This window comes from Ursus arctos, unplaced genomic scaffold (assembly GCF_023065955.2).
Source record: "Ursus arctos isolate Adak ecotype North America unplaced genomic scaffold, UrsArc2.0 scaffold_21, whole genome shotgun sequence".
Classification (NCBI taxonomy): Eukaryota; Metazoa; Chordata; class Mammalia; order Carnivora; family Ursidae; genus Ursus; species Ursus arctos.
Window position 1 is genome coordinate 7,716,168 of NW_026622886.1, and position 15,402 is coordinate 7,731,569.

Below are 15,402 nucleotides of genomic sequence, written 5' to 3' on the forward strand. Positions count from 1 at the left end.
TTCGCACGTAGAGACCCTGGTTTCATCCAGCCTCCCTAGTTGGTAGGGCGGCCGTTTCGTGAACTCAAAGCCCAGATCTCTTTTGTAATCTGATGAGCACATGCGATGTACCTTCATATGCATCAGTCCATCTGTCTTGGGCTCGACCACAGACTGCAGGGTGGTTGTGCTTACATCCCTTTTGCAGACGAGGGGGTGTCTCCGTGATCCTAGGCGACTTAGCGCCGGCCACCAGCCAATAGGAGCTGGAGCTGCGACTGGCAGGCAGGTCTGGCTGCTCATCCCTTTCGACTGTGCGTCGTAATCCCGAGGATGACAAGGAAGGGGACTCGTGAGACTGTCGTCCTCCTCCTTGAAATACCAAACCAGCAGAGAACAGAGGGGGCTTGAACTCCTTCAAGAGAAAATGACAAGCTGTTTGGCCCTTAGACAAAGAAAAGGGGAATATATTTCTCCATCCTAAAGTCCACATTAATAGGGCTTTTATAAATTATTTGCTGTAGATAGACAGAATGTGAGGATTATTGAGAATGTCATCGTCATGATTTCCATTCTTGAAGCAAAGGGCAGCTCCTGAATACTAACTGCCTGCCAGGCACTGTGGCACTCAGGAAGAATAATAAGTCATGCTCCCTGCCAGCCCAGAAATTCACATTCCAGTGCTGCCAGGTGCAGGCATGTAAATAAATAATTACAAGAGTTTGCAATGAGTTCTCTAAAGAGTTAAGTGCAAGAGTCTATGGAGCACTGAGGAAGGGCCCAGCAATGGCCCCGGTTGTGACATTAGGGATGCTTATAGTGAGAATCAGAAAACCTAGTTTGCAGAGGCTTAAAATAAAATAGGGGGGTTAATTTCTTAGCTAAGAATTCTGCAGTAGCTATGGACATTGGTTGGTAGATAGCAGTGTCTTGACCTCTTCCTCACCGTCACAGGATGGCTGTCATTGTTCCAGTCATCACATCTGTGTTCACAACAGAAAGATGAGTAGGGTGGGAGGAGAATGGCACCTTATCTGAACCTTATTATTAGGAAATCAAATACATGCTTCCCCATGTATCCATCCTAAAGTCCACATTAATCCTGAATCATACGGCCAACCCTAGCTGCAGGGGGATTTGGGCAATCAGAGCATAGGATCATCCTGATTAGTTTAGATCTTAAACAGATCATGATCCATTCACAGGAGCTGGGAATTGCAACTACAAAGTTAGTGTTCTGTCAGGAATGAAGAACGGGGTAGAGAGAGCTACCAGGAGGGAACCTTCTGCCACAAACGGTCAGGCAGAGATTTACAGAAGAGACGCATTTGAGTTTGGCCATGAAGGACGACAGGCAGGCATTCACACGGTAGAGAAGGAGGAAGGATGTCCTGGGGAGGGGGATAGAGCATAGGCAAAGGCACCAGGTCATAAAAGACAAGTTCCAGAAATACCAGGAAGTTCTTACAGCCTGGAGATAGAACAGAGACGGAAAGCGGGAACCAGTTTGCAACAGGCTTACCTACCAGACTAAGGAGGGTTGTAGAAAATTCTGTGGGTCATAGAAAATCAGGGGAGTTCTTGAGACAGAGACCTGTTTTCCAGATACCCCTGATCCCCGTGACTTGGAAGACATGAGGCCCATTTCTTGTTTACCTGGCACTTACACTCGGGCTCTGATGTCTTAGCATTTTGGCACCATAAGTTACTTTTATAAACCTTTCAAATTCTGAGTGCTCCAGAAGCCGAATTTTTGACTGAGCTCTTCCCGTAGCTTTGTCCTCGTACCGAGGTCTCATTTCTACCTTTGAAACGCTTTTTCCTTGATGGGCGATAGTGTCTCATGTTTCTCCTTTAATCAAGTTGACTTCTGCTATCTTCCCAGATGGTGCTTAAGTTTCCTGGACAGTAATCCATTTCTGTCAATTTCTCTGGCTTTCTGCAGGCTGACTCCCAAGTCTGCATATACACTCAGCCTTCACAGACATTTCACATCCCATCAGATCCCACCTGTGGGGCCCTGGAGCCTGGCAGTTTCCGCAGCCTACCTTGCCTGCGACCTGGATGCCTCCTTCTCTGCTTCCTGCCAAGATGGGGGTTCAGCCCCTGTATCTAGAAGTCCTAAGCCGTCCTGAAGCTTCAGTATCCCAGGGATGGGTGAGGTCCCTGTCCTTGGAAGGGAAAAGTAGGCTTCTTTTATGATCCCATAATTCTTCTGTAAGTCTCACATTCGTGGCTGTGAACAGAGTCACGTAATGATTACAGACATGAGAAAAATGAGCAAAACATCCCTAATGTCTCTATCTCTTTGGGTTCGAATCCTGACTGCTCCCCTTCCTAGCCGTGTAACTTGGGACGCTTTGCTGGACTTCCCCCACCTGTAAGATGCCATAAGGAGACTATCACCCGTGCTCTTGAATGAGTGTGTTAAATGAGCTGTGACAGCGAAGTTTTCAGAGCAGTGCCTGGCACGTAGCAAACATCCAGTGTATGTTAGCTGCTGATAATAATTGTTACTGCTGTGCTGACGGGCCTCAGGAAGTGCAATAACTTACGATAGGTTTTCTCCACGAGCCTTGATAGACTCACACGCACTTACCAGCTCCCTGCAAAAATCTATTTCGGGGCACACTCTCCAGTGTCACTCCATCTCGTGTGTGAAAGCTTGTCAGCAAATGTCATCTACACCACCAGCTTGCTGCCCCCAAGCCAGCAGTGATGGGTGATGCTGTCCCTCAAGGGACTAGGACATAACATTTCTCAGTAGTCAGACAAGCACTGATCAAAATTATCAGCCATACTAATCCTGAGTCAGATTTTCTGAAGCAGGCGTGGGGTTTAGTGGAAGAAACGGTGCCCCGGGAGACAGAACATGGGCACGGCTTCTCCTTCTTCTTTTTTTTTTTTTTTTAAGATTTTATTTATTTATTCGGCAGAGATAGAGACAGCCAGCAAGAGAGGGAACACAAGCAGGGGGAGTAGGAGAGGAAGAAGCAGGCTCATAGCAGAGGAGCCTGATGTGGGGCTCGATCCCAGAACGCCGGGATCACGCCCTGAGCCGAAGGCAGACGCTTAACCGCTGTGCCACCCAGGCGCCCCACGGCTTCTCCTTCTGCTGTGTGACTCTGGGCAAGTCACTTTCTCCCTCTGGGCCTTGGTTTCTTTATACTGCAGGCAGCCCTGCCCAGGAACCATCACGAACAACCTCTCTTTAACAGCATCCCCTTAAGAGAACATACCACACCTATAATTTAAAATGGACAGTTCTTTAATATCCTGCTCTCTCTCACAGTTCTAAGTTCCAGAAAAAGGGTCATGATCCCTTGTGTCCCACCTTTGCATCCACGGCCCCTGTCAGTGCCTGGCACACTCTCAGTGCTCGTTTTAATATTTGTCGAATGAATGAATGAATGATGTGGTAGAAAGAAAAAGATTTGGGAGCAGGGCAGACCTGGTTTTGTATTGTGATTGGTGACTTACTAGCTGAGTGACCCTGGGTTAGGCGTGGCTTCAGCATAATCGTCCGTAAAATGGGAATAACAGAAACAACCTTACCAAGTTGTTTTGAGGATTGAATGTGAAAAGATCACACACGCGCACACACCAACCATGGCCCGATGTCTAGTGTATAGTGCATATGAGATAAACATGGCTATTTACTTCTCTAGAGCCTAGCATAGGGAATAGAGTATGCTGTGCCCTGCTTAGGAGAAAAAGGTAAATCTGAATATATATAAGTTTCTCTCTCTGTAGGGAGACTCCAGTTTCTTGAGCCGGACGCACATCCCTCAGCCTTCCTGCTGGCTCAGCACTGGGCAAGCACCAGGATCTCTGAGTAAGCCTTTGAGTGGGCTTCTCTGTCCCAGGGCAGCCAGGTGGCAAAGGGTTTTCCCAAATCCCCTGGCCTGCTGGCGATCCCACCATCTTCTCCCCCAACCTTCCTTTATTTACCCTTTGCTGCTTTTTCTAGAACACCGGGCACCAGTGTCTACCTGGAGGTATAATAGGCAGACTCAGATCACTGCCCGGGCGCAGAACAGAATGAGATACGATGGGATAAGAGGCAGCCTGGAGTGAGTCGGGGGCACCTGGAAACCTGGGTCCTCGCCGTAGCCTTGACCCGGTCCATACTCACCATGTGATTTCGGGCAAGCCACCTCCTCTGTCAGCTCCCTGCCCTCATCCCCAAGGCGCTCAGCCCCCTGATGCCATACACGATGGCAGTAAGGAACCTGGGGCTTCATGTCTCAGCTCTGCTGCTTACCAGCTGCGAGATTCAGACAAGTCAGGGACCATCTCCACAAAGTGGACATTGGGATCCAAATGGGCTTATTTGGGGGATTTAACGACACAGTGTCTCCAAAGTGCCTGGCAGATTTGTGCACAAGGAGTGAAGATTTGTTTGTCTGGGGACCCACAGGCCAGCCCTTATTTTTACTTAGTGTAAGTTTCTCCCTCGGAGGAAGTTCAAGTTTCCTGAGTCAGATCCACATCCATCAGCCTTCCTGCTGCCTCAGCACTTGGCAAGCACCGAAATCTCTTGCAGCAAAGACATGATCCCCACAGGGTGTGAGCGACACCAGCTCGCATGCAATTATTTTAATGCGTGGCCCAGGACCTTCTCGCGCCCGGGTTGGTGTATTTTCGGGGGGAAGAATCTTCCCTCTCCTTCCCTCTCGCATCCTTCAAAAGGCACAGGAAGAGAACGTACCCTACACGCTCCTCCTTTCCCTGAAATGCAAGCGACGCCAGGTGGCCTCCTCCCCGGGAGGGTCTGCTGGCAGGAGCGGGGCAGGAGGGGGGCAGGATGCTGGTAGGCAGGCTGCTGCCCCCGTCTTTGAGGAGAGAAGAGAACCCTCAGAATTCAGGGCCACCCTGGCCTGCAGGCACTGGGCTAGGCTTTTGTTTCAGCCTCTTAACTACTTTCTGGAGTTGGGATTGCTGGTTCCCACCTTGCACATGAAGAAACCAAGGCCGTAGGGCATAAGACCAGGTGCCCAAGGACACACACAGCTAATGAAGAGCATAGCTGAGATTCACAGCCAGGCTGGCCTGCCGTCCCCGGTGCCTGCTCTGCCATTACACCACGTTCCCTGTGCCAGGAGAGAGGGACTTGGTCTTGCCGAACAGTATTTACCCAGCCAGCTGCAAGGGCTGTGGCTGCCATACACCTGGGGGACCCTGAGAGAGAGGGCCTTCCAGATCTCTCCAAATGGTGGTGGCCCTGTTCAGGCACCTGTAAAGGAAGGAGCCAGGAAGAGACCGAGCTCCGGACACCCCGTTCCCTTCCTCTGTCTCACTGTCAGCTGTGCTGGTCCCCCATCATGGGAGGCGAGCAGGGCAAAGGTGAAAGCTAGTTTATGTCTTCCATAATGTGACAAGGCATGAACAGGGAAGTTTTTAAAAACCTGGCTTCTCCTGTTCTCCCCATGCAGACAGAAGAACAGGGGCTTTGGAATCAGGTTTATTCAAACTTAGGTTTGAATCCCGGTTGCCACGTTTACTAACTTTGTGGTCTTGGGCAAGTCATTTCTCCAGTTTCTTCATGTCTAAAATTGCATTCCTTGTTCAGGTCACTGTGAGGATTAAAAGACCATGACTGTAATGCTGACGGTGAGGGCCCCTCCCTTCCCCCACACCCTGCCCCAGACAGCTCCCCTGCCAAGGACATGAGCTCTCCCTGCTGGCTCATCTTTTGGCCCTCCCACCCCACCACTCGTGTCTTGTCCATTACAGTCAGAGCGTCTCTCAAACCCAGAGTTAGTAATCTCCCCCTCCGTAAAATCCCCAGTGCCACAGCTGAGCTCTGAGCATGACCTGCGTGGAGCCAGGCTCTCCCTGCGCCCCGCTCCCCTCCGCAGCATCCTCTCCCACCCACCCCACCCAGCACCTGTGCTCCGTGTGCAGCACGTGACTTCACGTCTTCCCCAGGGCCTTCCCTCTGCCTGGACGGTGCCATCACCATCCCCTCTGTGCTGGCCCCCACCTCCCAGGAAACTGGTCCATTCTTCAAGCCCCTGTACATGCATCATCTCTAGAGCTACTGTTTTAAAGCTCGCGTTCCCCTTGACCCTCCCTCCACGATCACGTTCTATGCCCCGTTTGTGGACAGGTCTCTGGCCAGTCGCCAGCCAAGCAAGGGCGAGCACCATCCGCAGAGGTCACTGCCCCATCTCCCAGCGTGGTCCACCGGAAGCCCTTGCTAGCCAGCCTTTATGGAGCGCTCACCTTTTGCCAGACGTGACTTACGTGCTTTACATGTATTACCAAGTTTATTTTTCATGGCAGTTCTATGACACGGTGCACCCGTCAGTCCTGGCTGGAGGCAGAAACCATACCAATTATTCGAACAGAGAATTTAATCGCTAAAAAAGGCAACTAGACATAAAGTGTTGATTTGGTAATGAAAAAAGCAAAAATAGGAAATCGCAGGAGACAGTTACCCCCCCCCCCGCCCCGGAGCTGAAGGAGCAGAGGGAGAGGTGGGAAACATTACCACTCGGGGCTGGCACTCAGACCTGGCCTGGGGGCAGCAGGAAGCTCCCTCTGAGTGTTGGAAAAGCTGCAAGACGATTCTAGCTGCTGCTCCAGGAAAAAAGTGCCGCGGCCGCCTCGAGAAAGTCGGGAGGGTAACTCTTGCAGGAACAGGAAGCAACAGGGGGGCCACCTTCCTTTTTCCCCACCCAGACTCCCAGTCTCCCTCCTGGAGGGAGGCTGGTGGTATCGAACAGGAGGGGGCTGGCAAAGTAGAAGTAGGGTTAGCAGAGCCCAACCTCAGTGTCACCACGCAGGCTGGGAGCTGAGAGACGGAAGTTTACATGCTGACACAGGCAGGAGCTCTTGTTCCCCCCGTTTCACAGACAGGGAAACTGAGGCACAGAGACTAAGTCACTTGCCCAAGAGCGGAGGCAGGATTTGAACCCACGCCGTCTGGCCTCAGCGCCCTTCCTCTTCACCCCGCTACCGTAAACGGTGAATGAGTGAGCGAGCGAGCGAGTGAATGGACGAGCCCACAAACGATGCTCAGACCCAGGGGCCAGGAGAGTCTGCGTGCCAGCGCGAGGTCCTCCCCACCTGCCCGCCTCCTTGTCGCCCTGCCAGGTCATTCACTGGAACTCCCCCAAGAAGCTGCGGGTGAAGAACAAGCACGTGGAGTTTTTCCGCAACCTCTACCTGACCTTCCTGGAGTACGACGGCAACCTGCTAAGGAGAGAGCTCTTCGGCTGCCCCAGTGAGGCCGATGTCAACAGTGAAAATGTAAGTGGCTCGCGGGGCGCCCCCACCCCCATGCCGGGCTCGGCACACCCGAGATGGACAGGACGCTGCCCTTGTCCTGGGCGTTCCCTCTGGTGGGGGAGGCCGGTGCCTCCGCATCTCCCCTCCATGCTCATCGCTGTGGGTGCAGAGGGGGACGCTCGGCTCGGACGGGGCCGGGGGGTCAGTCAGCAGTGCGTTTCCAAGCAGAGGAATGAGAAGGAGCCAGAGCACCCGTGAAACTGTAGTGAGGGTCTCTCTCCATAGCCGGGAGACTCCGAGGCCCTTGCGGACGTGGCCCCACACGGGAGAGCCAGCAGTCAGCACGGTCAGTGCGTGGGTGCCATCAGAGACTTGCGCAAGTACCTGGCTCCTGGAGGGTCAGCACAGGCGAAGAGAGTGTTAGGTACGCGGGCGCAGGCATAGCTACCACCTGCACCTTCCTGTTTCTTTGCTGCCTATCATTTCTTCCTGTGTTGTATCTCGTCTGATGAGTGTAGAAAGCCTCTTGCTCTCCCCAGTGGGAGTGGAGAGTGGGGACCCAGGGAGGTTCGGCGGCTGCTCACAGCCAGCAAGGAGCCAAGCTGAGAGTGACTTCAAGTTCTGGGGAGCAGGAAGTGGGGAAGACAGCACACCGTCATGGAAAGGTCAGGGCTTGGCGGGGCAGGCCGACCTGGGTTTGGCTTGAATCCCTTCCAGCTACCAAGTAGGTGACCTCGGGCAAGTTACCCAACCTCTCTGTGCTCCTGTTTCCTCAACCACCAAATGGAGATGCGAAAGGTAAAGGCGTGTTTTGAGACTAAGTCGAACTTGGATTTGAAGCACCTGGCTCCGCCTCTGCCGTATGTTAGACGCTCAATAAGTATTTCCTCCCTTTCCTTGACCCTCAGTATTAGACACAGCGAACATTTACTGAGGGCCTTTCCGTTCTGAGCACAGAGGACTCATAGGTACAAAAGGACACCGGTCCATGCCGTCGCGGTGCTAATATTCTCGTGGGGGAAACACAGCGGGTAACTATGAACCTTCAGGGAAAGCCATCAGCCAGTGGCTCCAGTGAGCAGCTGGGCTACTCCACTGGTTTGCAGGGTCGGCATGGGGGATGGGGAGCTTCTCCGAGGTGATGTTCCCTCTGAGTCCTGAATGACGGGAAAGAGCCGGCCATAGAAGAGCAGGGCATGAGGGAAATTCAAAATCAAAGCTGTAGGGGGCTCTCCCCTCACGCCTGTTAGGATGTCTGTTAGCAAAGAACAAAAGATAACAAATTGGTGACAGGTGGGGAAACTGGACCGCTGCCCTGCTGGTCGAGTGCGTGCTGCTGTGGCTGCAGTGCCGAGCAGGAGGCCGGCTCCCCCAGGAGTGGCCAACAGAACTGTCCTGTGACCCCACAGTCCCACTACTGGGATGTATCCCGAAGCACTGAGCCTGGGATCCCCAGGCAGTCGGTGCATTGCCACGGTCACTGCAGCATAATCTTGACAGCCGCAGGTGGAGACCCCCCCACCCATCCACTGATGAACGGATAAAATGTGCTCTGTGAGTCCAACATAATGTTGTCCAGCCTTAAAAAACAAGGAACCCTTACCCTCTGTGACAGCATGGTGGACCAGGGAGATGGTAGGCTGAGCGAGAGAAGACATCCCCAAAGGATAAATACTGCATGATGCCTTACGCCACATATAGAGCTAGACAACAGAATGCTGGTTACCAGGGGATGGGGAGAGGGGTTACGGGGAGCCCCTGTTCAGTGGGTGCAGTGTTAACCGCCCCAGAGATTTGCTGTTCGCTGCAGGCTTGTAGTTAACAGGGTATGGTGCACCGAAACATTTTAAGAGGGTAGGTCTCATGTTAAGTGTTCTGACCACACTCAACACACACACACACACACACACAACTAGGAAACTTTGGGTGGGCAGGGGGTGGGGGGCGATGGATATGTTTATTACCTTGATTGTGGTGGAAGTAATGTGACTGTAACGTACGTCCAGACTCGCCAAATTGTTTTCATGATGTGTGATTTTCTATGTACCGGTTATACCTCAGGAAAGCCGGGGAGGGAGCTGGAAGAGCAGAGGAAGGACGTTCCAGGTAGGGGGGAGTAGCCAGTACAAAGGCCCTGGGGCAGGCCAGAGCCGATATGAGGACCTGAATGTTGGCCAGTGTGCCCTGGGGGTGGAGGGGAAGGAGGAGACCAGCAGAAGCTGAGCATCAGGAAGGCTGGAGGCAGGTGGGAAGGATGTTGTGAACCAGTGAGAGAGTCAGAATTCTGTTTTATTACTGTTGTCGTTATTGTTTATATTATGTTGGACATCATGAGAATCCGTTTCGGCTCCCAGAGGCAGGGGAGGGTCTGTGGAAGGTCTGGAGGATACATTCATCTGGGCCTTTACCAGGATGACTGGTCCCAAGGTCACCCTGCCCTCCGGTATTTGGCTCCCAGGTCACAGTGGAGTCCCCTCGAGCTCTGGCCCATCCCCACATCACCCTCCATGGCTTTGCTGGTGTCTGTCCTTCTTTCCCACTGGCAGTGGAGGAAAGAATACCATTAAGCCCTTGAACTCTGGCTCAGATTCTAGGAAGCACTTAGAGGTTTTGACAAACACTGTGTTCTTCTGGTTTTTCCTTCCTGCTCAAATCAGTATTTGCCATCATCATCAATATCTGAGTGCCCATTCGGCACTTTTTCCCCCAAACACTAAATGAAAACCGTTCTCTTGCCTTTGTTTTTTCCTGCATGGAAAAAAGCCTTGGCAGGACGAAGCCCTCAGTTAATCGCCCCCATCCGTGAGTCCCCCAAGTGCGCTGTTCAGCATCTCACAAGGTGGGGCTCCCCTTAGACGTGACCCACCCGCTTCTCCGACCACCGGCTTGCCAGGTCATCGGGGTGGGGACGGCGTCAGTGGTCCTTCTCATAATCTGTGACTGCATTTATCTGCTCAACAGGCACGTGTGAATGCCAGCCACGTGCAGGGCGCTGGGGTTGAACTCAGAGGCTGACCCCGTCCCTATAGGGAAGTCGAGTGCCGCGTAACAAGTGTCAGAGATGCCAAGACAATGGTCTCCCTGGGTGCAGGAGAACGAGAGGGCGGCCGCTCTGAGGCTCTCCACAGCTGTTACCCGAACACTCTGCCCTTGACTGTACACTAGCCACACCCACCGCCTCTCTGTTCCTTCTGCATTCCAGGCTCAGTTCCAGGGCAGGGCCTTTGTGCTTGAACACCCTGCCCCCAGGCATCCACATGTCTCAGAAGCGTCCTCAGAAACTTGCCCCGCCCCTCACCTCCAGTAAAGCCGGAAGGCACTGCGATGTGCCCCGTTTTCTGTCATCAGAGCACCTGCTACTGTTCACAGTTAGTAGGTCCATGCAACTGTCTCCTGTTTCTTTTCCCAAATAGAAGACCAGAATAGAAGACCCTTAGAGACTTTGCCTGTCCTGTTCACCCCCGGGGACTCCTTCCTCTAGCAGAGAAGCAAGCACATCATAAGCACTTAAATATATGTTGAACGAACTGAACAAATAAGAGAGACAAGGAAGTACCGGGTAAAGGGCAGAGCAGCTGGAAAGCAGGGAGCCCAAGGAGTACGTGCTGGTCGTTGGTGTCCTAGAGCACAGGCATGTCGGCAGTGACAAGAATGAAGCTGACCAGAGGGGCCTTGGCTGTGCTTAGTTTAGACTCCGACCTGTCCGGCAGTGAAGAGCCGCCAAAGGGCTTTAATCGTGGTCAGATTGACATTGGAGGGAAATGACTCCCTGAGTGGGACTTCACACAGTGAGAGGGACAGGTTAGAGGCAGGGAGGCCGGTTAGAACATTGCTACGCCCCAGGCGAAAAGATGACGTTGGGGCTCTGACTTAGGGCAGCAGCACCGGGGATGGCGAGAACAGGTGGGTTGCTTGGTGGGTGCTAAGAACAGGGGCAGGTGCAACGAGCCCTCGTAAATCAAGACGGCAGGCCCTGTACCCTCCTGCAGCCAAGTTCCTCGGCTGAGCCCACTCCCCGTGTGGCAGGGGCCAGGGCCAGAAGAGTGGCTGTAACATTGGGTCCCTGGAACCGCATCCCTGCAGGGAATTCCACCGCCTGGTCCTCGGCAGCATGTCAAGTGTTAGCAGCAAACAGAGCCAGCGGGAAAGGGGAAGATCTTGGATCTGGGCCCATGCTGGATGCTCCCTGCTCTGTGGGAGGAGGTCGTTAGAGCTTTGACAAGTGACAAGAGGGTGGCAGTCTCGAAGAAATGAAGTCAGGAATCTCTTAATGGGACTGTAGGTCCTGGAGGGGAGAGGCCTCCTGTGACAGTGTCTGCCAGGCATTTGGTCCTTCCAACAGTCACCAGCCACAGGGCTAGGGATCCGGAAGGAGCATCGCAAATCGAAGCCTGCACTAGCGAGGGATGGAGACGAGGGGGGGTCGTTCTCCAGCATAAGAGGCACCGGACCAGGCCGGCACTTCAGTAGCACACGAGAAGGGCGTTTCACACACTAAGGGAGAAAGGCGCATCACAGAAGACTTCCTGGAGGAGGTGGGATTTGAAGGCCCAAAAAGGCAGAATGAGGGCATATAGAGCGTGGACCTCGTGGGAGGGAGGGAGCAGCAGGGGCAGCAGAGACCAGAGGTGAACAGGAACAGGGCACGTTCAGAGGAAGGCAGTGTGAGAACATAAACAGCTGTACAAGTTCATTATTGTTATTTCTTCACCAGGGGGGTGATGATGATGGTGATAAGACGGTGGGCTCACTTGTCATCGCAGCTCAATCATTCAGGAGACGTGTGGCTCAGAGAAGTCATGTGAGTGCTCTGAGCCTCGGTTCACCATCTGATAAATGGGGGACAGGGATGCCTTTGTCATAGTGTTCCATGGATACTTTATGTTAAATCACCAAAAATGGGACTCGGCACCAGGAGCACAGCGTTCGCTGAGATGCGTTTTTTTCACAGATCGCAGTGCCGAACCCATCTGATGTTGGGTCCAAATCGGTTGTTCTATGAGGGGTCTTCAGGTTTGATGAACATTTTTCCTAGGCAGGCCTGGCAGAGGGGGAGCCCGCAGCGTGGCTTAGAGCTCCGTCTGTAAAGCGTTGCTGGGCCGTCCGCTTCGCTCTGGGCCACACGATCCCAAGTGCATCTCCCACCAATTAAGAGACTCCGGGAAGGAAGGAGAGGCCACTGGGCTGACTTTGCTGCCAAAGAATATAAATGAATGAATTCAGGAAGCCAGTGTGAGGCTACGAGGGGAAGAGCGGGCCCCCGTTTTAGACTCTGTGTGTGGGGTTCTTGCTCTAGCACAAGACGATTCGGTTTGGAAGAGCTGGCTGCGTCCATGGTTTAGACTGACAGGAGCTGGTGTGACACAGAGCCTCTCCTGCCCCGTAACGTCCCTCCCTTTTCCTCAGGAACCCGGCCCCTCAAGGGTATGCAGGGAACCCTGGGGCTCCACAGAACACAGGCGGATAATCACGGATATTCTCCACCCCCAGTCCATGGCAAAAATCGTACAGCATCTCTTAACAGGCTTGCATCTGGCCTCTGCTGGAATCCTCCCAAAGACAGGGAGCTCATCACTTACAACAGCTTACTCCGCTGTTGGGGAAAGCTCCAGATGCTAACCCGTTCTTCCTCATGGTGAGTGTAGTCTTTCCTTCTCTAAGGAATCCATTGGTCTGAGTCCTGTCCTCTAGAGCAGTAAAAATTAGGTTACCCCCCTTCGTGTCCCCAGCAGCCTGGCCAATAGGGTAGCATGTTTCCATACATTGGTTATTCGGAAACCTGCATCTCTCCCTAAGCACTGTATTTATAAAACGATGCCGTATCATCAAGAGTGCCTTGTTCCACCTGAGGGAGTTTTCCAGCTCGAGGAAGCTCACCTTGCAAAACGCAGAGCTGTTGGCATGTGTACGTTTTAATCAATTTGGATGGGACTCTGGTAAAGGACTTATGCTTCCCTTGGTAGCCTAAGTATACAAAACTCAGTTTACAATTTTCAGTGAGTAAGATGGCACTTTCTAGGCCAAGGGGGCAGGAATTGGCCAGGGGAAGGAGGATGCTGTTTATCCTGGCAGGAAATGGCCTGGAACTGTCCTGCTTATTCTGCGGAGCTCTTTCTGACAGCTGTCGCTTTCAGTTTCATCGGCTTCAGAAACAGCCCTTTCTGGGCTCCCCTCCCCATTCCTCCTTCCTCTGGCAGCTGGAGAAAGAAAAACCAATGATATGGAAGTCAGAAAGACCCGGAGTGAAAGAATCGTGCATGGTCGTGGTAGGAGTTCAGTTGCGAAACACAGCAAACATCCAAAACGTGCAAGAAAAGAAAAAAAACAACAAAAAACGATGCCAGCGAGTTTTGACCTGTATGTGGAATTGTAAGTCAGTGGACGGTGTCTGCAGACTTAGAGCTTCCTTAGCCCATGTCCACTGCAGACATCACTAATCAATGGTCCCACCCATTCCACCCGGGCTCAGTTCCCCACCCACCCCCCGCCCCAGCATCCTTGCCAAGACAGCCCTCCAGGAAACCCGTACCAGCCTCCGAGTGATGACACAGGAGATGCTGAAGCCTGTTGGGTCTGTCTCCCTGCGCTAGACGTTAGTCACTCTGGGTCTCCTAGAACGGAGACAGCTCTCTGTGTCGCTTCAAGACCTTCCTCTGCTTTTTTTAGCCTCTGCCAATTGGGGGTTTCCTGCAGGGAAAGAGAAAAGGAAGTACAACTTGAATCTTCACCCCGATCGAGGGAGGTAGGCTTTATGAGTCACATTTCACAGATAAGGAAACCAAAGCTCAGAAGGGATGAGTTACTTGCTCAAAGGCAAACAGCTCCCTAAACGGCGGGCCACGATTGGAAAGCAGGTCTGTGTCACTCAGAAGTGATGATCCGGGGCCTCGCTTCCCAAGTGGATGGAGCTCCATCTATCAAATGAATATAATGAAAACGATGGGTTATTCAGCAATCATTCCAGTGGTTTCTACTTGTAACCATTTCCTACTCTTTCACAAACCCTGCAAGGTAGTTATTACCTCTGTTTCTAGAGGAGGTCATAGTGGCTCAGAGAAATGAAATCACGGGACGGGGTGGTGGCAGTGTTGGAACCTGTATGAAGCTTGACCCACAGCTGAGTGGTCTTTCTGGAGGTATTTGCAACACTCCCTGGTCTACACCTGCAGTACCCACTGCCCTGTATCCCGGCACCCCTGTCTCCTGGGGCTCCTGACTTTGGGTCTGCAGAGCCCGCATCACTCCTCAATAGATTATATTGTTGACTTTTTTATCTTGTTGATTATGTCTCTCCCTACCAGAATGAAGCTCTGTGACTGCAGGGATTTTTATCTCATTCATCAGTGTATCTTCATCCCATAAAAGACAGCGTGGCACCCATTCTGTGCTCAGTGAATTTTGGTGAACACATGAACTATTATAAGTCCTTTTCTTGAAGCATCTGTGGAGTGCTGGAAAGATCCCTGTACTTGACATCAGAACACCTGGCCCGAGCACTAGATCTAGGACTTCAGGCATAACTCTCCCCTCCCACAGTAGTCTCACCTGTCAAATGGTCAGGCTGTCATGAGGTCAACCCTCATGGGGTTAAGGGTTAAGGTGTGCAGAGTGCCGCCCTTCCGTAGGAGGCCTGGTTCCAAGCATTGGCCAGAAAGCTTGTCCTGACGCCTTCCCTTCCAGCTGCTCTGATACTCCCCCCTCACCTCTGGAAGGAGGGTTTCCAAACTCAGCTCCCTCATCCGACAAGGGTTTTGGGTGGCCTGCGCGGCCACGTTCCCTGATACCACGCCAACCCAGAAGATAAGACCACAGCGTCCCCATGGCTCAATTAGAAGTTAAAAATAAGACATATATAAGGAGACTCTAGACACACTTCATGGCATCAGTCTGCATGGCCGTGCCAGGGAACAGATGGCTCTGTGGAAACAGCTGTATCCCGGAGAAACCTCAGAGAAAAGCAGAATGCATTACTGCTCTCACGTGCGAGCTGCGTGTCACCAGCTCTTTCATCACACGGTCGGCAGCGGAGCCCCCGGGTGGACAGCGCCAGACAGGGCCAGCCCCCATGGGTGTGTTAAGTTCTAGAAACCCGAAGGATCATAGCCTTTGCCTGCAAGGCCAGGGGTGAGGATAAAGGGAGGCACCACAGGGTCACGCTACTCTGGTGCGTCTGGGCTGCAGGCACAG

General features: G+C 52.7%; 1 protein-coding gene across 5 annotated transcripts in view; it reads left to right on the forward strand.

Annotated features, from left to right (window-relative positions):
* Positions 1 to 15,402, forward strand: part of LARGE1 (LARGE xylosyl- and glucuronyltransferase 1) — a 516,017-nt gene that overhangs the window by 455,658 nt on the left and 44,957 nt on the right. For all 5 annotated transcript variants that reach the window (XM_044384456.3, XM_026499721.4, XM_044384455.3 and 2 more), the window contains one exon: positions 7,081 to 7,236. In XM_044384456.3, the coding sequence (XP_044240391.1) occupies positions 7,081 to 7,236 (156 nt within the window). The remainder of the gene's footprint in view (positions 1 to 7,080; positions 7,237 to 15,402) is intronic.